The 24515-nt window shown below is 43.8% G+C and overlaps 1 protein-coding gene across 1 annotated transcript in view; it reads right to left on the reverse strand.

Annotated features, from left to right (window-relative positions):
- Positions 1-482: 482 nt before the first annotated feature.
- The window catches only part of ETF1 (eukaryotic translation termination factor 1), a 35740-nt gene continuing 11707 nt past the window's right edge, over positions 483-24515 (reverse strand). The window contains exons 3-8 of the mRNA XM_032158014.2: positions 11624-11799; positions 10506-10645; positions 5710-6325; positions 5230-5294; positions 3352-3499; positions 483-2774 (exon numbers count right to left, since the gene is read on the reverse strand). Of these exons, the coding sequence (XP_032013905.1) occupies positions 2692-2774; positions 3352-3499; positions 5230-5294; positions 5710-6325; positions 10506-10645; positions 11624-11799 (1228 nt within the window). The 3' untranslated portion in view covers positions 483-2691. The remainder of the gene's footprint in view (positions 2775-3351; positions 3500-5229; positions 5295-5709; positions 6326-10505; positions 10646-11623; positions 11800-24515) is intronic.

The following is a 24515-nucleotide window of genomic DNA, read 5'->3' on the forward strand; positions in this document are numbered from 1 at the left end:
CTGGACCATTCTATTATAGGACTCAAAGACAGATACAGAGAGAACTTTGGAATAAGGCCTGGGATAAAATTTTGGTGTTATCACTAAAGAGCTGCTACTTAACCTTTTGTTCTATCACCTGTAAAACTAGGTACACCATCTACCTCCATGGGATGCTGGGTTATGGGATAATATACTTAACATACCTTAAAAAAAAAAAAAAAAAGGCAAGATTCCCTTTGGCATGCATGTAGAATGGGGGAGAATACAAATTAGTTTGGCCCCAGCAACCTGAACCTTCTTCCTCTAGCATAACTCTGCGATCATGACCTCAGAAAAACTTTGCATATACCTTTCCATAGACAAATGTAGTAAACACAACTCAAACCCAAGGCTGAAATGCTATTGGCTGTGACTAATCTGAGGTATGCCTTAGAGAATCACTGTCTCCACAGTTCAGGCCTTTCTAGACCAGTCCTAAAAAATCTCAAGCACACAAAGTATATTCTTAAATATGGTTTAATACTCTTCTCCATTTCTGTACATCACAACACCAAGATTTTGCTGCTTAGGATCTCTCTGCAGAGGCTATAGAGAATGCAAAGGCTACGGTTTTCACCCCCTCTTATATGTGTTTGTATGTGTAAGTGTAATACATATCAATATATATTGATACACACATCAATATATAATGCAATATATATCACCGAAGAGAACACATTGATTAAAGAAATACAAAAATTTGGCATCATTTCCAAACTTAAATAGTAAAAATAAAAACTACAAAAGGAGCTGCATACCCTAAATGTATCATGTGAAACAACAAGCATATTCAAAAATGTAAATTTACATCCAATTTCTCTGGTCTTGTCATATCACATCAGACCCATTTACAATGGCAAAACCCTAAGGTACTGCTGTGAAGAGAGCATGTTTGCTCGCTCTTGGGTGTTCTGCAAACAAATAGCAGAGCCCAAAGCAAAAAAGCCTGTTCCGGTGAAGTCTCCCACGTTGGTGAACACCAAATAATGGACTCTTCTCACTGGGGGTTGAGACATCAGGTTACACATTGACAGACAGTATTTGGACCTCAGAGTACAGTGTGAGAACCAGAAACTTTACATTTAAGACATACTCCCTTCATTCAAGTGAAACAGGATTATTGGAACGATAGGCAGGTCTGTAACCTGGGAACAAGGAGCTGGTTCAGACCAATAAAGCTACGAGTGACTGAATCAAGTCAGTAAAGAACAGCAGTCAGGCACTAAAGTGTTAAAAGTACCCAATTTGAAAACCAACTGCACCCCACTACCCTAGTCAGTGTGGAGGTGATACCAATTGACTTTTAAAACCTTTGGTCCTTCAAAGTCCATTTGGTATACTTTTTTCCATCGCTACCACTGGGCACATACTATACACTTTGTTCAACTGTCACCACCCTGGGCACGCCATGACCTTGCATGTCAGCTGGGTTCAAGTCTGACTTACAGCCCAGCTTCGAAGCATAAGCTTCAGGGTTTCAGGCCAACTTTTGGATCCAACATGGTCTTAAATCCATGGTGCCAGAAGCTGTGTCCCATCCCTTCCCACCCGCCCCTAATTTCTCATGTGAGAGGTGCTTGTAAGTCCCACATTTGAAACAGATGCTCCAACCCCACCAGGAGGTCAGGAGTTTATAATTACATGCAGTCATACATGTCTGTCGTTCCTGTGAAAAACCTTGCAGTTCATTTTAATAAATCAAAACATTCACATAATCTCATGCCATCCAACACAAGGAAAACACATCCACCTCCCTTTTAACAAGGATTGACCCAAGCAAAATAAAATCCTCTTTAAATTTCTTCGCTTCCACTTAAATTGCATGTTTTATTTCTCCCAATCCCAGCAATAGCACAGAAGCCCCATCACATCCATCCCAAACTGGTTTCGAGTAGGTTAAGGTTATAGGGACCCTTGTCAGAACACTGATACAAAGGGCTCCCAAACGCCGGGCACAAATGTGTCTGCAAACAGATGGAAGTAAACAGTGCACTGGCCCAAATGCTTCATGAGTCAGTTTGATTTTGCAACGCAATTTGCATCCTTGAAACTGCCAGTCTGGAGGGGGACGGGGTAGCGTGAGGGAGTGAAGTTGAAAGTGCCTCCTATTAGCTCACCCTTTCAACATTAAACAGAGACCAAGAAAGAAATGGTTCCAACATTTCACCACATATATTTCTTCTTACGCAGTCTAAGCTGAGAATGCCATGTAAATGGGTCACTGCGAAATGCAGCAATTTAATTTTTCTCCAATCAAAATAAGAAACAAACCAGTATGATCTCACTTCTATTAACTTTTGAAGGTTTACAGCAGTTAAAGTATTTTTGCTTCTATGTATGAAGGTTAAAAAAATCATTTTTTTCATAAAATACAAGAGCAACCAATTTCACCATCCAGTAAAAGTAAAAACTGGGATTCTTTTTTAAATTAGTCCAAAGTGGCATTTAGGAACTTAGTTGTAGGCTGCTGTGCTGACACCATGACAAACCAAAGTGTAGGGCTGGGTCTGGTTTTGTTTCGGTTTTCTTTTCAATATCCAATGCTCATGGATTAAGTTCTGGAAATGTTCCAATTGTAAGGCAGGGATCTGTTTGGATTCCACCATGGGTATGCTCCTTGGGTTGGATGCTGGAGGGTGAGGCACGTTTTGCCGGACCCATGTCGACTACCTAGTAGTCATCAAGGTCAAAAAATTCATCGTCTCCTCCTTGGTATTCCATTCCCTGGAAATCTACTCGGTACCGCAAGATACCTGGAGAAACAAACCAAAAGGTAAATTACCTGTGTTCACGGAATGGGCATGTGTGTAGGTGGCTGGTCACTCTAATAAGGGAAGCCCTATTCTCTTGCAGAATTGCAGAAAACAAAGAGGTAATAACAAACATGGGTCCAGGCCGGGCGCAGTGGCTCACGCTTGTAATCCCAGCACTTTGGGAGGCCGAGGCGGGCGGATCACGAGGTCAGGAGATCGAGACCACGGTGAAACCCCGTCTCTACCAAAAATACAAAAAATTAGCCGGGCGTGGTGGCGGGCGCCTGTAGTCCCAGCTACTCGGAGAGGCTGAGGCAGGAGAATGGCGTGAACCCGGGAGGCGGAGCTTGCAGTGAGCCGAGACTGTGCCACTGCACTCCAGCCTGGGCGACAGAGCGAGACTCCGTCTCAAAAAAAAAAAATAAAATAAACATGGGTCCAAATTAGGAACCTGCAACTGCTGCGTCAATCACCTATCCCAGCAGATAATGAGCACCTCACCAGAAGCAGGGCTAGCCAGGAGGGACCTTGGCCTGAGACCCTGGTTTTAAGTTTGGTTTGCTGATTTGCTACTCACCTCCAATTCCACCAAATCCTTTCACAAACTGAGACCCTTCTTGTGATTTATCTGTGACAATTTCCAACGTAGCTCCAAATTTTTTATAATTGTTAGCAAACCATTCCAACAGGGGCATGCTCTCGATAAGCTCATGTTCCTGTCCGGTCTACAGGGGTGACCATGAGATAAAAAAACGGGGGATTAGGATATATGAAGGCTAATTAGTCCCTCTCACAGCTCCCTTGCCCACCTATCACTCTCATCCTCCCACTTATAGGCATGTCTGTGTGTAAAGCTCTGTAAATCATCTCTGGTTTTGATAACGTAATGGATATAAGCAGAGAAATTCGGATTATTTCAAACAACACTTCTCCTCAGGCTCTACCCTCAGCCATGAAATACCAACACAAAAAGTCAGTGGGTTTTCAGCTTATGATTCCTACTGTTGACTCTAGAAGTCAGGCTGTTGTAGTGTCTCTAAGCAGCACCCATTCAATGGCCCAGAAGAGACATGCCATGACTGCTTTTGGGAGTGGCCTCGCAGAGAACAAAGCTCTCCAAACCAGAATTTGAGGAAGCTACCATTTAAACCTATCTCATATGGGAGGGTGATACTTTCAACTGTTGTGATGCATTTAGAGCAAACCAGAGAAGCCACTGCAGTGGAAGAGCTGATCAAGTGAAGAAAGCAACACAGGTTTCACAGTGCAGGAGAGGCATTATGCAAATTACATTTTCCTCCGTATTAAATTTCAAGGATAATGAAATGTTTTCCTGATTGCTTAACCACTTAAAAATAAAAACAAACAAACACAAACAAACAAACAAAAACCAGGCCAGGCATGGTGGGTCACGCCTGTAATCTCACCACTTTGGAAAACCAATGCAGGAGGATCACTTGAGCCCAGGAGTTCAAGACCAGCCTGGTGAACACAGCAAGACCCCATTTCTATAAAAAAATTAGGCTGCCAGGCACGGTGGCTCGCCTGTAATCCCAGCATTTTGGGAGGCTGAGTCAGGTGGATCACCTGAGGTCAGGAGTTCGAGACCAGCCTGGCCAACATGGTGAAACCCAGTCTCTACTAAAAATACAAAAATTAGCCAGGCGTGGTGGCGGGTGCCTGTAGTCCCAGCTACTCGGGAGGCTGAGGCAGGAGAATTGCTTAACTTGGGAGGTGGAGGTTGCAGTGAGCCGAGATCACACCATTGCACTCCAGCCTGGGCAACAAGAGCAAAACTCCGTCTCAAAAAAAAAAAAAAAGGAATGAGGGCTTGTACCTGTACTCCTGGCTACTCAGTAGACTGAGGCAGAAGGATTGCCTGAACCCAGGGGTTCGAGGTTATAGTGAGCTATGATTGTGCCACTGAATCCAGCCTGGGTGACAGACCAGGACCCTATCTCAAAGAAAAAAAAAAGACCAGGCATGGTGGCTCACACCTGTAATCCCACCACTTGGGAGGCCGAGGTAAGTGCATTGCTTGAGCTCGGGAGTTTGAGACCAGCCCAGGGCAACATGGTGAAAACCCCTCTCTACAAAAAATTCAAAAATTAGTTGGGCGTGGTGGTGTATGCCTGTAGTCCCAGCTACTAGAGAGGCTGAGGCAAGAGGATCACTTGAGCCTAGGAGGTGGAGGTTGCAGCGAGCCAAGATCATGCCACTGCACTCCAGCTTGGGCAACAGAGCAAGACTTTGTCTCCAAAAAAAAAAAAAAAAAAGCTGCAGCTCCTTCCCTGAAATCAGATTCACATGTGGCAGATAGGAGATGACCACCTCCCACAGCACCCCCAATTAGTATGAGGTTTGGTTTTGCAAAGCTCACCCTCTACACTGCCAGTGCTCTAACACACAGATTTATGCTTGCATGTATCATCAAACCAAGAAAATAATCACATACCTCTTTGTCTGTGAAATGAGATTTATCCTTTTCTTGCTCTGGAGTTAGATAGAGAATTTTCTCCTCTGTAGTATTAGGAGGAAAAAATGTGTTAACCTGGCTCTCATATACTAATCTGTGTAAGCTCCGTAAGATGAGGTTAGATGAGAAAAGGGCTCAGGGACTCAATCTCTCAACCTTTTTTCCATAAGCATGTTAGCATACACTGAGTGTCTACTAGGTACAATGCTTCAACCATAAGGAACATCAGAGATGTTCAAGATTTAGTCCTGGTCCTCAGCAGATTTAACAATCTTAAGCAGACGTTAAACAGTTCAAGCAGAAAAATCTATGCAGGAATGTGCTACAGACTGAAGGAGTGGGGAACAAGGGGTAGATCTACCTTCTGATTGCTCCTGAAATCAGCCATCCCTCCCAAATCTCCACCCCAGGCTTCCTGGCTCAGTAACAAATAGCAACCTTATTTTCTAATTCTCATACCTTCTGTGCCTTGGCAATGAAGAACATATCTCATTATATCCAGATTTTCATAGACTATTAGAATTTCTACAGCTCCCATTTCCAAAGCCTTTAGTGTATCTTCAACGCCAAAACAGTACTTGCCCGTGTCCTGGCTGATTTCATCAAAGTATCGTCCTATTAATTTCTTCTCTTGAATGAATTTCACGTTGGAGAGGACTTCGGTAGATAACTCAATAGCTTGGTTGAATCCATTTTCACCACCATAGGATATATCAACTAATTTTAAAACTTTTGATTGTAACCTCTGATCAAACATATCAGATTGACTTAGTTCAGTTTTAAAGTCAGCGGATCCAGCTAAAACTAGACCAGCCACATTCACTTTGTCCCCAGAAATAAACAGCTGCACAGCAGTCTCTGCTACTTTCCGAACATAGTTATGTCGCTTTTCCATTCTTAAACGGGCAAAACGCAAGGCTGACTGACCTCCTCTACCGTGTTTCTTTGGGAGATCCACAGTGAATTTGTGCAGGACTTCTCTTGTGTTTCCTTGGAGTGTGCCAAAAAGTGCACCACTACCATCTATTACAATGAATCCAAACTTGCTATCATCTGAAAGTAGTGCTGTAAGAGCCTGAAAAGCAAACACAAGTACCACACGGTGAATCCCAAAGCTTTGCTAAGGTCAAAAAAACTCTGAAAGGATATATGCAAGCCCTTTCGCTCCACTCACCATGCTATTAGCACTGTGGAAAAACCTTCTATGGAATAATTTATAGACTTTAGTTATAAACATGTAACTCTTTTTTTTTCATTTTATTTATTTTTTTTTATTTTTATTTTTTGAGAGGGAGTCTCGCTCTGTCGCCCAGGCTGGAGGAGTGCAGTGGTGCAATCTCGGCTCACTGCAAGCTCTGCCTCCCGGGTTCACGCCATTCTCCTGCCTCAGCCTCTCCGAGTAGCTGGGACTACAGGCGCCCGCCACCACGCCCGGCTAATTTTTTTGTATTTTTAGTAGAGACGGGGTTTCACGGTGGTCTCGATCTCCTGACCTCGTGATCCGCCCGCCTTGGCCTCCCAAAGTGCTGGGATTACAAGCGTGAGCCACCAGGCAGGGCCAAACATGTAACTCTTACGGACAAATTTGAACCCAATAAAGAAATAACGAATGATATCTATGTGAAGCTTTTCAACATATTTGACATGGGCATGTAAATATAAAACCACAAAGATATCTGTATGCCCATGTTTACAGCAATATTACATACAGCAGTTAATACTACTCAATCTCAAAAAGGAAGAAAATTTTGAAACACGCTACAACAAGGATGAAACTTGAATACATGCTAAGTGAAATAACCCTGTCAAAAAAGGACAAATACTGTATGATTCCACTTATATGAGGTACCCGGAGTAATCAAAATCAGAGACAAAAAGTCAAAAGGTGGTTGCCAGGGGCTGGATAAAAGGGGGGAATGAGGAATTATTGCTCAATGGATACAGTTTCAGTTTTATAATATAGAGTTCTAAGCTGGGTATGGTGGCTCACACATGTAATCCCAGCACTCTAGGAGGCTGTGGCAGGCGGATGGCTTGAGCTCAGGAGTTTGAGACTGGCCTGGGCAACACAGCGAAACACTGTCTCTACAAAAAAATACAAAAATTAGGTGGCCGTGGTGACACGTGCCTGTAGTCCCTACCAGCCACTTGGAAAGGCTTCAGTCTGGGAGGTATAGGTTGCCGTGAGCCAAGACTGTGCCACTGTACTCCAGCCTGGGTGATCCAGAGACCCTGTCTCAAAAAACAAAAAAACTTTAACTTGTTCCTTTTTTTTCTTTTTTTTTGAGACAGGGTCTCACTTTGCTGGCCAGGCTGGAGTGCAGTGGCCATCATAGCTCACTGCAGCCTCAAAGTCTTGGACTCAAATGATCCTTCTGCCTTAGCCTCCCAAAGTGCCGGGGTTACAGGCATGAGCCAGCATGACTTTAAAGGTATTACAGCTAGTGATTCTGAGTTTTATGAGGAAAACCTTCCTTCTATGTTAACTTTATATCCCCATTATTTATGCCTTCCCAAAGAGAAAATGTTGAAACAGTCCTGGGACATACATAGATAAGAGTTCTCACAGTGGAATCAGAATACTACACACTTAGTTGATCTCTAATTGCCAGGGGACAATCTCTTTGGAAGTAAGAAATTGTTACCCATTCCATTTTATTTTTATAAACTGATCCTCCTGTTTGGCCTCCCAAAGTGCTGGGATTACATACGTGTGAGCCACAACACCTGGCCTTACCATTCCATTTTAAGAAAACAGCCCCTTCAATAATTGACTAGAAAGCAGATGGATCAACTAAGAATCCATCTTTAACAAACCATGCTAGATAGTTAGCATTAAGACATGAATATTGTGGCTGGGCGTGGTGGCTCATGCCTGCAATGGCACTTTGAGAGGCCAAGGTGGGTGGATCACTTGAGGTCAGGAGTTTCAGACCAGCCTAGCCAATATGGTGAAATCTCATCTACTAAAAACACGAAAATTAGCTGGGTGTGGTGGTGCACACTTGTAATCCCAGCTACTCAGGAGGCTGAGGCAGGACAATCACTTGAATTCGGGAGGCGGAAGTTGCAAGGAGCCGAGTTCGTGCTATTGCACTCCAGCCTGGGCAACAGAGCAAAACTCAATCTCAGAAAAAAGAAAAAGAAAAAAAAAAAAAGACATGAATATGAATATTGCATGTTAATAATATAGCCTTATCAAAATGACCTGTTAGGTAGATTGAAGTTTTTAATTAATCTGCTTATCAGGGAATAGGCATATCCCTTATTAGAATATATAATTACCCTGATAAACAGGATATAACCCTCTCAGTTAAAGCTAAAATGTACAAAGTTAGCAAGATTAAACAGTATCTCAGAAAAGGAGTTAAGGTTTGGAAAAAAGCCAACAAGGCTAACTCAGTAAGTGAGCAAAAGCCAGATAACATGGGTACCTGGCACCGTTTAAATCAGCAAGATTCAAAATCGGCTTTCATCCAACCAGATACAGGTAAGTGGTTTCAGTGGCTGAGAGGCTCCCCGAAAAACCCTCTGCTGTAAGTAGAGTGTGGTAGTGAAGAGAAAAACAGTCTGGATTGTCTATGCAGTCGACCAAGATCCAACTATAAATGGACTTCCCATCAAGTTAGCAAAAATCATCCACTGTAAACTGTCGACAAATGTCAGTTCTAATTCCACTGTAGAGGTTTTTCCCTAGGTTGATGAAAGGCAAGAGAATGAACTAGGAGCCAGCTGTGAATTCTTGATTGTTCTACTGTTGACTGATTTAGGTCACTCTAATAAGGTTTCCTTTCCACCGTTCAAGTTCATCTTATGGCAGCTTTGTCACTCAAAAGTTTCATGGGGAAAGAGGGGAAAATGAGTTCTTAAGTTCTGCTACTAAAAATTTTACAATTTGTTATGTGAAAACTGAGTGCAATAACTCAAAGAGTATAACTGGATTGCTTGTAACACAATGGATATACGCTTGAGGAAATGGGTACCCTATTTTCCATAGTGTGATAGCTCACATTGCATGCCTGTATCAAAACATCTCATGTACCCCATATACACCTACTATGTACCCACAAAAATTACACATACACACACACACACACACACACACACACACACACACACACTTTGGGAGGCTGAAGCGAGCAGATCACTTGAGGCCAAGAGTTTGGGACAAGCCTGGCCAACATGGCAAAACTCTGTCTCTACTAAAAAAATACAAAACATTGGCCAGGCATGGTGGTGCACACCTGTAATCTCAGCTATTCAGGAGGCTTGAGGCACAAAAATCACTTGAACCATGGAGATGGAGGTTGCAGTGGGCCAAGATTGCACCACTGCACTCCAGCCTGGGTGACAGTGTGAGACTGTCTCAAAACATGCTGAATGACTAGTGTCATAATAAATGTAAATTGCCTTACTTTTTGAAAAAAGCTTTGTAAAATGGTACAACTGTTTGGAAAACAGTCTAGCAACTTCTTAAAAAGTTAAACATAATTACTATATAACCTACACAATTCCACAAATCTAAGAAACATGAAAATGTATGGTCACACAGAAACTTGTCCATGAATGTTCACAGCAGCATTATTCATAACAGCCAAACAGTGCAAACCACCCAAATGTAAAACTGATGAAAAGACATATAGAATATGAAATATGGCATATATGTATACAATGGAATACTACTTGGTAATAAAAAGGGATGGAGTGTACTGATGAATGCTACCACATGGAACCTTAAAAGTATAAAGTAAAAGAAGCCAGTCACAAAAGGCCACAAACTGTATGATTCCATTATATAAAATGTCCAGGCTGGGTGGGGTGGCTCATGCCTGTAATCCTAGTACTTTGGGAGGCTGAGGCGGGCAGATCACGAGATCAGAAGAAGTCTGAGACCAGCCTGACCAATGTGGTTAAACCCCGTCTCTACTAAAAATACAAAAAAATTAGCTGGGTGTGGTGGCATGTGCCTGCAATCCCAGCTACTCAGGAGGCTGAGACAGGAGAATCCCTTGAATCTGGGAGGCAGAGCTTGCAGTGAGCCGAGATCATGCCACTGCACTCCAGCCTGGGCGACAGAGCGAGACTCCGCCTAAAAAAAAAAAAATAATAAGTCCAGCACAAGCATATCTATGGAAAGAAAATATAGTGGTTGCCTAGAATGAGAGAGGTAAGTGGGAGGGATGGGGGACTGACTGCTAATGGGTACGGGGAAAGAATTCTGGAGTGATGAAAATGTTCTGGGTTTGACTTCTTACCTCTGTATGGAATTTGTTGTCACACAAATACAATGACGTATTAATTGGTTTGAAAGGTTCAAAGTCAATGTTGACTTTCTTTTCCTTTCCTTCTTCTGTTACAATTGTTCCACAGTATACAACCAGACCATTTGGAGGTACTGCAAAGAACACAAACAATTTTTCTACTTTACCTCATATCTAGTTTTTCGTCAATTAATAGAAAATGTTCCCATAGCCTACTTTCCCTGCCTGACCCTTTAAGTCATAATTTAAATAAAGCAGAAAAAGCTTGAAATCTCTCAGGCAGAACTCCCTCCCTAATTTTAAAACTTCTTCTGAGACGTTTCAGTAGGATTTATTCTTTAAATAGGCTGGACGCGGTGGTGGCTCACGCCTGTAATCCCAGCACTCTGGGAGGCTGAGGTGGGCGGATCACCTGACATCAGGAATTCAAGACCAACCTGGCCAACATGGTGAAACCCCGTCTCTACAAAAAATACAAAAAGTAGCCAGGCGTGGTGGCAGGCACCTGTAATCACAGCTACTCGAGAGGCTGAGGTGGAAGAATCACTTCAGCCTGGGAGGCTTGTGGTGAGCTGAGATCAGATTACTGCACTTCAGCCTCTGGGTGACAGAGCGAGACTGTCTCATCCCAAAAAAAAAAAAAAAAAAATTGAGACAACGTCTCACTCTGTCACTCAGGCTAGTGTGCAGTGGCGAGATAGTGGCTCACTGCAACTCCCACCTCCCGGGTCCAGTCGATTCTCCCGCCTCAGCCTCCAGAGTAGATGTGACTATAGGTGTGTGCCACCAGGCCTGGCTAACTTTTGTATTTTTTGTAGAGACAGGGTTTCACCATGTTGTCCAGGCTGGTCTCGAACTCCTGACCTCAAGTGATCCACCTGCCTCAGCTTCCCAAAGTGCTGGGATTACTGGCATGAGCCACTGTGCCTGGCCTACTTAACTTTCAATAAACAAAAAACAAAACAAAACAAACAAGCTAACCACCAAGGCCATAGAGACACTGATGACGGCTGACTTAAGGAAACATTAGTGAACAAAGCACCATAGCAGGATCACAGTATAAAACATAACCAAGATGTGTAGAGAAGAAAAAGCAGCAAACTCCAGATTACCTTTGTTATAAAGTTTGAGTCTTTGTTGTACAGATGTAATGGCTCCCAGGACTGAAAGGCGGTTTACTCGTGACTTAATGTTAGATGCAGTTCCAAACTCATCCGCTAACATTTTTGCCACTCGTGAAATCTGGTCTTTGGGAGGAATGATCAATGATATCATGCTGGTGCCATTGCTGTGGAAGAAAGAATAACTCATTAGGGGTTTAAATATCACGTAAGTAAACTCATGTTTCTCTCTGGTAAAAGCAAGCTACAGGGAGATGCCCCCTAAGTTATGGAAACAGGTCACTCTCAAAGGAGTAATGTAGGGACTATATTAGTCTTGTTTATGAACGTATACACAGAGTTAGGAACAGTGTTCAGAATCTAGTGCTCAATTTGATTGAACAGTGAGATAAGTTACGTAAAGAATACACTTGGAGAGATACTTGAGAAACACCTCATTTCCTAAGGGTAAAGAAAGAAGCTATCTATGATAAATAAGGAGTGTCAACAGGCTGGAATTTGGTAGTGAATCTGTCCATGAGAGAGCCTTCAAATGTGGTGGTTGAGTGGGAGATGCCATGACAGGATGATGCAATGAGTCTTTCCAAAGTCTAGGCATATTTTGTAATCACGAATTTAGCACCCTAATGATGGGAAAGGAGAACTCTGGAAGTCACAGAAATGTCCCAGTTATATCTCTCTCTCAGCCGGGTGCGGTAGCTCACGTTTGTAATCCCAGCACTTTGGGAGGCCAAGGCGGGCGGATCACAAGGTCAGGAGTTCGAGGCCAGCCTGGCCAGCAGAGTAAAACCCCGTCTCTACTAAAAAAAAAAAAAATACAAAAATTCGCTGGGCATGGTGGCAGGTGCCTGTAATCCCAGCTATTCAGGAGGCTGAGGCACAAGAATCACTTGAACCTGGGAGGCGGAGGTTGCAGTGAGCTGAGATCGTGCCACTGCACTCCAGCCTGGGCGACAGAGCTAGACTTAGTCTCGAGAAAAAAAAAAAAAAATCTCTCTCTCACAAATTCATTCTCTTTAAATGGCAACATATTAATTGCATTTGAGTTTGATTAAAAAGAGGAATGACTGACAGCCTGATAAATTCTGGGTGCCCAACCAAATTCAAGTTTTTAGAACTAAAAAACGGGACCAAAATCTGACCTATGGAAGACACCATCAAGGCCCTGCCACATGGGAGGTCCCTTCTGAGCAGTTACCAACCCATTTTTAAGCCCCCTTTAAATTTCAACACCAATGCCAGTAACATATCTTTTTTATCTACAACTTCCAAAGACACTTATCATCACTACCAGTCAAGAAATACCTCATTGGAAAATTCCTACTTCTATGCAAAGCAAACATAGTGGCTCACACCTGTAATCCCAGCACTTTGGGAGGCTAAGATAGGAGGATCACTTGAGTCTAGGAGTTTGAGAACAGCCTGGGCAACATAATGAGACTCCCAACTGTACAAAAAATAAATAATTAGCTGAGTGTCACGTGATGCAGGCCTGTAGCCCTAGGCTATCCAGGAGGCTGAGGCAGGAATATTACTCAAGCCCAGGAGTTAGAAACTACAGTGAGCTATGATTTGCCACTGCACTCCAGCCTGGGCAACAGCATAAGACTGTCTCAAAAAAGAAGGAAGGAAGAAAACAAAGTGTTGGTGAGGATGTGGAGAAACTGGAATCCTTGTGCATTGCCAGTGGGAATATAAAATGGTACAGCCATCTGGGATAAGTGTGGTAGCTCCTCCAATAAAAAAAAAAAAAATTATAACACCTAATTACCATATGATCTAGCCATTTCACTTCCAATTATATACCCAAGAGTGAGAGCAGGTACTTGCACACCAATGTTCACAGCAGCATTATTCACAATAGCCAAGAGGTGGAAGCAACCCAAACATCCACTGGTGGATGAACAAACAAAAAAATGCGGTGTGTGTGCACAATGAAATATTATTCAGTCTTAAAGGAAGGAAATTCTGACACACAAAATGGATGAACCTTGAACACATTATGCTAAGAAAAACAAGCCAGACGGAAAAGGACAAATACTGTATGATTCCACTTACATGAGGTAACCTAGAGTATTAAAGTTCATAGAGACAGAGAGTAGAATTGCAGTTGCCAGCAACTGGAGTAAGGTGGAACTAGGCAGTTGTTTAATAGTTGTTTTAGTTTTACAAGATGAAAAGTCCTAGAGACTGGCTGTACAACAGTGTGAATGTACTTAATACTGCTGAACTATACACTTGTAAATGGTTAAGATGGTAAACTTCATGTTATGTATTTTTTACCATGAGAAAAAAATTCTTAAAGATCAACTACTTAGTCCAATTATAACTTAAATTTTTTTTTTTTTTTTGAGACAGAGTCTCGCTCTTGTTGCCCAGGCTGGAGTGCAGTGGCACCATCTCAGTTCACTGCAACCTCAGCCTCCTAGGTTCAAGCGATTCTCCTGCCTCCGCCTCCCAAGTAGCTGGGATTACAGGCGTGTGCCACCAGGCCCAGTTAATTTTCTTTGTATTTTTAGTAGAGACTGGGTTTCACCATGTTGGCCAGGCTGGTCTTGAACTCCTGGCCTCAGGTGATCCACCTGCCTCAGCCTCCCAAAGTGCTGGGATCACAGGCGTGAGCCACAGCGCCCAGCCTATAAGTTAAAATTTTTTAGAGCACGCACTTCCCCAAAACAGTAGTTCTCAATTTTTTGCAGATGAAAATCACCTGGGGAGTTCATTCTAGGTGATTCCTTTTCAAAAAGGATTCCTGTAAGTTTCATTTCTTTTCTCATCCTGATTTTTCTTAGTTTAGACATAACATGGATAAACGACTATTTAAAATATTAAATGATCTACATCAAGTGGATTTCAAAATTAAAAACTTTTTTTTTTTTTTTTTTTTTTGAGACGGAGTCTTGCTTTTTCACCCAGGCTGGAGTGCAGTGGCTCAAATCTCGGCTCACTGCAAGCTCCGCCTCCTAGGTTCACACCATTCTCCTGCCTCAGCCTCTCCGAGTAGCTGGGACTACAGGCGCCCGCCACCACGCCCGGCTAATTTTTTGTATTTTTAGTAGAGACAGAGTTTCACCGTGGTCTCGATCTCTTGACCTCGTGATCCGCCCGCCTTGGCCTCCCAAAGTGCTGGGATTACAAGCATGAGCCACTGCGCCCGGCCTTCAAAATTAAAAACTTTTAGGCTGCTCTATAGAGTAGCCATTGTCTTGTTTTTTTTACTTCTCTAATCAACTTGCTTTCATTCTCAAAAAAAAAAAAACAAAAAGAAAAAAAACCGACCTTTGGACTTCAAAGGATAGCATTAGGAAAGTAAAAAGACACACAGAATGGGAGAAAATACATGCAAATCATATTATCTCTTAAGATTTATGTAAAGAATATAAAGAATATGTAAAAACTCATAATTCATCAACAAAAAACCCAAATAAAAACTGGGCAAAGGGTGTAAGGAGACATTTCTACAAAGACATAGCATGTGAAGAAATCGAAATCTTGATTCAATGCTGCTGGGAATGTTAACAGTCCTTAGGAGTTTAAACACAGAGTTACCATATGACCCAACCACTCTACTCTTAGATACCCAAGAGAACTGACAAAGTATGTTAACACAAAAAAATTTGTGCTTTAGGCCTGGCACGGTGGCTCATGCCTGTAATCCCAGCACTTTGGGAGGCCGAGGCAGGCGGATCACAAGGTCAGGAGATCGAGACCATCCTGGCTAACATGGTGAAACCCCGTCTCTATTAAAAATACAAAAAATTAGCCGGGCGCAGTGGCAGGCCCCTGTAGTCTCAGCTACTCAGGAGGCTGAGGCAGGAGAATGGTGTGAACCCGGGAGGTGGAGCTTGCAGCGAGCCGAGATAGCGCCACTGCAGTCCATCGGGGCGAAAGAGCAAGACTCCGTCTCAAAACAAACGAACAAACAAAAAACAGAAAAAAACTTACACTACATCAAGTAAAAACTGTCACAAAAGAACACACATTGTAGACAGGGCACAGTGGCTCATGCCTGTAATCCCAGCATTTCGGGGGGCCAAGGTGGGTGGATCACGACGGTCAAGAGATCGAGACCATCCTGACCAACATGGTGAAACCCCGTCTCTACTAAAAATACAAAAATTAGCCAGGCGTAGTGGCGTGTGCCTGTAATCCCAGCTACTCAGGAGGGTGAGGCAGGAGAATCGCTTGAACCTGGGAGGCAGAGGTTGCAATGAGCCGAGATCGAGCCACTGCACTGCAGCCTGGATGACAGAGCTAGACTCCGTCTCAAGGAAAAAAAAAAAATTAGCTGGGCATGGTGGTGTGTACCTGTAGTCCCAGCTACTAGGGAGGCTGAGGCAGGAGAATCGCTTGAACCCGGGAGGTGGGTGAGCCGAGACAGCACCACTGCACTCCAGCCTGACAACAGAGTGAGACTCTGTCTCAAAACAAAAAAACCACCATATATTGTATAGTTCCATTTACACAAAATGTTCACAACAGGCATTCCAGAGAGACAAAGGTAGATTAGTGGTTGCCAGGGGCTGAGGAGAGGGAGGAATGCAGAGTGATTGTTAAAGGGTACAGGGATTTTTAGGTTGATGGAAATACTGTTTTTCTTTTTTTAAGGAAAATATTTTAAAATTAGTGGTTGCACAACTCTGGGAAAACAGTGAAATAATGCACTTTAAAGGGGAAAGGCTGGGCGAGGTGGCTCACACTGGTAATCCCAGCACTTTGGGAGGCTTGAGGCAGGAGAACTGCTTGCGCCTAGGAGTTTTGAGACCAGCCTGTGCAATGCAGTGAGACCCTGGCTGGGCGTGGTGGCTCACACCTGCAATCCCAGCACTCTGGGAGGCCGAGTCAGGCAGATCACTTGAGGCCAGGAGTTCAAGACCAGCCTAGCCACTATGGTGAAACCTCATCTCTACTAAAAATACAAAAAGTTGCTGGGCGTGCTAGGCGTGGTGGCTCATGCCTGTAATTCCAGCTACTCTGGAGGCTGAGGCATGAAAATTGCTTGAACCTGGGAGGCAGAGGTTGCACTGCAGTGAGCCGAGATTGTGCCACTGCACTCCAGCTTGGGTGACAGAGTGAGACTGTCTCAAAAAAAAAAAAAAAAAAAAAGTTGGGCATGGTGGCACACGCCTGTAATTCCAGCTACTTGGGAGTCTGAGGCATAAGAATCGCTTGAACCTGGGAGATGGAGGTTGCAGTGAGCCCAAATCGTGCCACTACACTCCAGACTGGGTGACAGAGCGAGACTGTCACAAAACAACAAACCAAAACCAGAAAAATATAGTGGGACCTGTCTCTACAAAAATTAGGCAAGTGTGGTGGTATGTGCCTGTAATCTCAGCTACTTGGGAGACTGAGGTGGGAGAATTACCTAAGCCCTAGAGGTTGGGGCTGCAGTGAGCCGTGATCACACCACTGCACTTCAGCCTGGAAACCAGAGTGAAACTGTGTCTCTTAAAAAAAGTACATATACATATATATATAGATAGATAGATAGTATATACATATATTTTATATATATATATGGAAATGATACAGACAGTACATAACAGGTTTCTTTCCTTTTTTTTTTTTGAGACGGAGTCTCGCTCTGTCACCAGGCTGCAGTGTAGTGGCGCGATCTCGGCTCACTGTAACCTCCGCCTCCTGGGTTCAAGCAATTCTCCTGCCTCAGCCTCCCCAGTAGCTGGGACTACAGGCACACGCCACCACACCCGGCTAATTTTTGTATTTTTAGTAGAGATGGGGTTTCACCAAGTTGGGCAGGATGGTCTTGATCTCCTGACCTTGTGATCCGCCTGCCTCGGCCTCCCAAAGTGCTGGGATTACAGGCATGAGCCACCGTGCCCCCGGCCAGGATATTTCTTTCTTTCTTTTCTTCCTTCCTTTCCTTTTTTTTTTTTTTTTTTTTTTTTACATTTTTGGAAGTTAATTATATGAAGATGGTATACAAAATACATTCATCATGACTAGAAATAATAGGACCCAGGATATTTCTTTTAATGTCTCTTGGTCTCAACCTGACAGTTTCCCCCATAAAAGCCAAAGCATGTTTTCCTGAAAGTATTAATTTGTGTTTTTACTAAATTATCAATAAATTCTAATTTTATCATGTTAAGAAAACCAGCTATTAATAATTTTTTTTTTTTTTTTTTGAGATGAAGTCTCACACTGTCACCCAGGCTGGAGTGCAGTGGGGCAATCTTGGCTTGCTGCAGCCTCCACCTCCTGGGTTCAAGCGATTCTCCTGCCTCAGCCTCTCAAGTAGCTGGGACTACAGGTGTGCGCCACCACGCCTGGCTAATTTTTGTATTTTTAGTAGAGATGGGGTTTCACTATATTGGCCAGGCTACTCTTGAACTCCTGACCTCGTGATCCGCCTGCCTCAGCCTCCCGAAGTGCTGGGATTACAGGCGTGAGCCACCGTGCCTGGCTTATTAATAATTTTATAAGGAGAACAAGCAGCAGTATAAACAGAATCAAATCTACAACATATAGGAAACTAGAAGTCTCAAATCTGCCCTGACCTGATCTAAAGGCTGGCTTTGGTACAAGAGCTATCAGTATAAATTGAGCTGACTTACATCTTGAAGGCGAAGGCTGATCTGATATGAACCAAAGCACACTAAAAAATGTAGTATCACCTGGCCAGGCATGGAAGCTCATACCTGTAATCCCAGCACTGTGGGAGGCTGAGGCGGGTGGATCACCTGAGGTCAGGAGTTCGAGACCAGCCTGGCCAACATGGTGAAACCCCATCTCTACTAAAAATATAAAAATTAGCTGGGTGTGGTGGCACAGGCCTGTAATTCCAGCTACTTTGAAGGCTGAGGCAGGAGAATCGCTTGAACTTGGGAGACAGAGGTTGCAGTGAGCAGAGATCATGCCACTCATTTCAGTCTGGGCAATAGAGCGAGATTCCGTTTAAAAAAAAAAAAAAAGAAATGTGGTATCACTTTATAAACTGTTTCTATCTGATATTTCACGAGACCGTAAGAAAGTTACTTCCTGAGATCCTTATAGATTTTGGATCTATACCCTTAAAGGGTATTATAACAAGTTTAATATTGTAGTTAGACTGCCAGAACCATCTAAACTTTCCCCTAATTACTGAGAGTCCATAATCTCACAGTAGCCCAATATGCCAGCTTTAATAGAATCTCACCCACCCAGAGTCCAGTGGAAGCTGGCAAGAAAAAGAAATTAGAAAGCTGGTTACAGAATCAAATTAAATGGGCTTACGTGTTAAGTGACTAGTAAGAAGAGAAGCAGCACTGTGAGGGGAACAAAAATAAACCCCTACATTAGCTTTTAACTACAGGTGTTTAAAATATGAAAATATCTCAAATTGGGTCCTAGAAAGCTTATGTTCATAAAGCAAAATTTCGTAAATGTGTACTATGGTGTCTTCGGTATTTGCATTGGGAAGGGATCTCATAACAGGACCTCTTGCCCTGGAAGTTTTCTCCTAGTGGTTAATTCCACAAGTTTTCCAGGCAGAAAATGGTTTTCTTCCCCCCTACCCCCTGACCCCCAGGATGGAGTCTTGCTCTGTTGCTCAGGCTGGAGTACGATGGCACGATCTTGGCTCACTGCAACCTCCGCCTCCCAGGTTTAGGCAATTCTCCTGCCTCAGCCTCTGGAGTAGCTGGGATTACAGGCATGCACCATCATGCCCACCAGCTATTGTTTTTTTTTGAGACAGAGTCTCGCTCTGTTGCCCAGGCTGGAGTGCAGTGGTGCGATCTCAGCTCACTGCAAGCTCTGCCTCCTGGGTTCAAGCGATTCTTCTGCCTCAGCCTCCCGAGAAGCTGAGACTACAGGCGCATGCAACCACACCCAGCTAATTTTTTGTATTTTTAGTAGAGACAGGGTTTCACCATGTTAGCCAGGATGGTCTCGATCTCCTGACCTTGTGATCCGCCCACCTCAGCCTACCAAAGTACTGGGATTACAGGCGTGAGCCACCATGCCCGGCCTTCTAATTTTTGTATTTTTAGTAGAGATGTGGTTTCACCATGTTAGTCAGGCTGGTCTGGAACTCCTGAGCTCATGATCCACCTGCCTTGGCCTCCCAAAGTGCTAGGATTACGGGTGTGAGCCACCGCATCCGGCCCAGAAAACAGTTTTCTTTCTAAGTAGATGAGCTGGCTGTCCAGTCCTCCCACTATCAAAAATAGCTACTCTCAGATTGGCAGCCAAAGTTACATCTCCAAAAATCAGAATTCTGTTTGGGTGTCTACCTTGAAGGCTGGTTCATAAACTTTTGTGCTATTTTCCCCAATAAATTACAAGCTAATCAAAGACAGTACACAGGAGAGTATGGTGTGTGCTCTGCTGCCACCCCTTGGATAGGGGAGCAAGTATTCTGGCCAAACCACGGAATCAAGGAAATTTATGATACACTGCTTCAGTTATCATCATAAACACTTGCTAGGCTTCTAAACTGTAATTTCCAAAAAACTTTTTTGATAATTCCTTCTGGAGTTATGTCAAACTCTACATACAGGCCAATGGAGAGAAAAGACATTTGCTTTGGGAGAGGCTGGAAACACTGGGAAACTAAACAGAATTTCCATCACAATCTAGATTGTAGGTGCCACCTACCTGACACAGGGGTCCACTCATGCACAGGGAGAATACGAAGAGATAAAAGATGGGGAAAACCCTTGAGTATCAATTTTACTGGCTTATGCTTGGTAAGCCAATTCTCAAGGGGCCTATAACCCTAGGGGTTTGTAGGAAGTTCTTTCTTTTCTTTTTTTTTTTGAGACGGCGTTTCCCTTTTGTTTCCCAGGCAGGAGTGCAGTAGTGCGATGTCGCCTCACTGCAACCTCCGCCTCCCGGGTTCAAGCAATTCTCCTGACTCAGCCTCCTGAGTAGCCGGGGTTTTAGGTGTGTGCCCCTACGCCTGGCTAATTTTGTATTTTTAGTAGAGATGGGGTTTCTCTATGTTGGTCAGGCTAGTCTCGAACTCCCGACCTCAGGTGATCCGCCCACCTCAGCCTCCCAAAGTGCTAGGATTACAGGCATGAGCCACCATGCCCGGCTGCAAGTTCTTTCTTACAAGGGTTGGTTTTTTAAAAAGCTGACATGCTCTGACTTACAGGGAACAGTTTCCTAAGATGCCGTCGGCAGGGAATGGAATGAAAACGGATAGCAGAGGTGAAGGCTCAGAGCTGAGGAAGAACAGGCAACAAACCCCAAAGATTTGGAAAGTTTAAGGCTAAAGAGGGGAGAAATTTGGGACAAATTAACTGAGAGAACTCAAAATGCCTTACAGCAACACTTCAAATAAGATAATGATGTGGAGGGCAAAGCAATGCCCTTAAGATAAGCAGCTACTTACTTTCCACTGCTGATAGTTTAAGAAGATAAACATTCATTAAGCAACCCTACTGTATAGACCAGTTGGGCAACCTTACATTCCATATCCATGTAACATTCCAGAGGACCAAGGAGCAAATACACCTAAGAATGTAATCTTGTTATAGGATTCCACTTTAAAAAATGGCTCAAAAGTGTAGCTTGCCTAAGAATTGTTTTTTGTTTGGTAGACTTCTACAAAGTTGATAAATGAAACAAAACTTGAAAGTTGGTCTTAGCTTCTTATTCCTTTTGAATTAGGTGCAAAAAATTACCTTTCACTAGTTTCCCTGCATGCCCCCTCCCCCTACCTTCTGTGGGGGAAACATTAAGTTTCTGAATTTACCTTTAAAATAAGACACCTGACTAGGGAGGGGAAATGCAGATTATTAAATGGATGGCGTTCACTTTAAAAATTTAAAGGGTACTTTAATAACTTCTGATGTTTTGTATGTTAGGTTTAATACAAGCAGACTGGGCCGGGCACAGTGGCTCATGTCTGTAATCCCAGGACTTTGGGAAGCCGAGGCGGGTGGATCACCTGTGGTCAGGAGTTCGAGACCAGCCTGGCCAACATGAGGAAACCCCATCTCTACTAAAAATACAAAAACTAGCTGGGCGTGGTAGTGCACGCATGTAATCCCAGCTACTTGGGAGGCTGAGGCAGGAGAATCGGCTTGAGCCCAGGAGGCAGAGGTTGTAGTGAGCCAAGATCCCGCCATTGCACTCCAGCCTGGGTCACACAGCGAGACTCCATCTCAAAAAAAACAAAAACAAAAACAAAAACAACCCAACAAAAACCAAAACCAAACAAACAACAACAAAAAAACAACAAGCAGATTAACGTTTTTCCAGTAAAGTTTCCAAACGAGATAAACGTTCATTTACCCTCACTCCTGCAAGCCAATCAAAGTTGTTAGACCAGTTTGTGTAAACCCCCAAAATAAAATTAAGTTGAATACTTCCATGTCTTTTAAAGTGATCACCCTTCAGGGGAGAATGAAAAATAAAGCTCTCACTAAGGAGATGCTGGCTACACAGGCGATCTACAACCTTCTTTAACTATAATAGTTTTCCTTCGTTTTTCTACTGTCCCTATACTCCTCTTCCGAAATCAGAGAACTAGTGAATCATGGGGTACAGCAATGAGTCACATGCAGGTTGTAAAAACTGGGCAAAACAAGAGACAACATACAGCAATGTATCCCTCAAAGCTCCCAAGGGCCTCTGCACTCAGATCCCTTCTTGTTCTCATTGGTTTTAGGGGCACTTTGGCTTACCAAAGCTTTCATCAATGCTTCACCCAGAGGGTTAACTTCTGAAAAATCAAACAGGTGAAAAAAAGGAATTGTAACAGAACTAAACCAAATAAATCCCAAACAAAACTCCAGTAGAAAGATAATTTATTTTTTTAGAGATGGGGTCTTGCTCTGTCACCCAGGCTGGAGTGCAGTGGCACAATCATAGCTCACTGTAACCTGGAAACTCCTGGGTTCAAGTGATCCTCCCACCCTAGCCTGGGACTATAGGTACGTGCCACCACGCCCAGCTAATTTTTCTTTTTCTTTTCGAGACAGGATCTCACAAGGTTGCCCAGGCTGGTCTCAAACTCTCGGGCCCAAACGATCCTCCCACCTCAGACTCACTGAGCAGCTAAGGTTATAGGCGCAAGCGACCGTGCCCGCCTGACCCACGAAGATCTTAATCAACGTTCACCATCATCAACAATGCTCAAGAACACTTCAGTTTGCATACCTCCCCGCCCCGAATCCTTTTAGAGCTTTCTAAAAAAGCAAAATAAAAGAATACATGCTCAGACACAAAAGATCCCTTCTTCCTCCATCCTGACTCAATAGTTTCCGAATAGGGAGAGGGAGGGTGGTGATGATTTTGGGTGAGACAGTCTCAATTTTGAAATATGAAAGATTCTTTTTTTTTCTCTGAGACAGAGTCTCTCTCTGCCACCCAGGCTAGAGTGCAGTGGTGTGATCTCGGCTCACTGCAGCTTCCGCCTCCTGGATTCAAGCGATTCTTCTGCCTCAGCCTCCCAAGTAGCTGGGATATAGGCGCCCACCACCACGCCCAGCTAATTGTTGTATTTTTAGTAGTGACGGGGTTTTGCCATGTTGGCTAGGCTGGTCTCGAACCCCTGATCTCAAATGATCCACCCACCTCAGCCTCCCAAAGTGTTGGGATTACAGGCGTGAGCCACCGTGCCCAGCTGATTCTTCTCTTTGAGAAGGAGTCTCGCTCTGTCTCCCAGGCTGGAGTGCAATGGCGCCATCTCTGCTCATTGCAACCTCCGCCTCCCCAGTTCGAGCGATTCTCCTGCCTCAGCCTCCCAAGTAGCTTGGGTTACAGGCACGTGCCACGATGCCTGGCTATTTTTAGTAGAGATGGGGTTTCACCATGTTGGCCAGGCTGGTCTCGAACGCTTGACCTCAAGTGATCTGTCTGCCTTGGCTTCCCAAAGAATTGGGATTACAGGTGTGAGCCACTGTGCCCGGCCTCAAATACAAAAGATTCCAATGCCTCCACAACCTTACCTCCACCCAAGAAGAAGAACCCAGAGCAGTCGTTTGCTACGTTTACCCTATGCTATGGTTTGAAGGTGTCCCCCCAAATTCATGTGTTGGAAACTTAATCCCCAGTGCAACAGTATTGAAAGGTGGGGCATATGGGATGTGTTTAGGTTATGAGGGCTCTGCCCTCATGAATAGATTCATGTTGCTATTTAAAATAAGGTGTAAGACCTGAGAACTACAGTCACACACGCACACAAAAAAGATAAAATGAGGTGCTTATAAGAGTGGGCCATCTCTCTTTTGTTCTCTTGCCATGAGATGAACAGTGTTCCTCCCCAACAAAGGATGCAGCGTTCAAGGTGCCATCTTAAAAGCAGAGAGCAGGCCCTTACCAGAACACCAATCTGTGGTATTCTGTTATAGCAGCACAAAAACAAAAATCAAAAAACCCCCAAAACCTAAGACAACCTAGCTATAATACAACCATAATGAATCGTGACAGCTCAGAGATACTCAACTTTTACCAGCCCGAACACTCACTCCCCCTCAAGTACTCTGCCATCCAAGTCATCACTTGTAAGTCACGTTAACTACTTTCAGGTTAGGACCAGGAACGTTTTAGACACTGCCTACTATACTCCCTAATTGGGATGTACAGTACATGCTCCCCAAGAAGCTTTCATCCCAGGGTTTGATGGCTGGGTTGTGCCTAGGCTATGGATGACCAAATTTTTCACCACTTCCCTTTTCAAGCTCCCATCTGCGCCTGCCTCACAAAGCTCAATTTAAATCTCAGCCAGATGCCGGGTGCAGTGGTTCACGCCTGTAATCCCAGCACTTTGGGAGGCCAAGGTGGGCGGATCACGAGGTCAGGAGATTGAGACCATCCTGGCTAACACGGTGAAACCCCACCTCTACTAAAAATACCAAAAAATTAGCCGGGCGTGGTGGCGGGCACCTATAGTCCCAGCTACTCGGGAGGCTGAGGCAGGAAA

This window comes from Hylobates moloch, unplaced genomic scaffold, assembly GCF_009828535.3.
Source record: "Hylobates moloch isolate HMO894 unplaced genomic scaffold, HMol_V3 SCAFFOLD_6, whole genome shotgun sequence".
In the NCBI taxonomy this organism is placed as follows: domain Eukaryota; kingdom Metazoa; phylum Chordata; class Mammalia; order Primates; family Hylobatidae; genus Hylobates; species Hylobates moloch.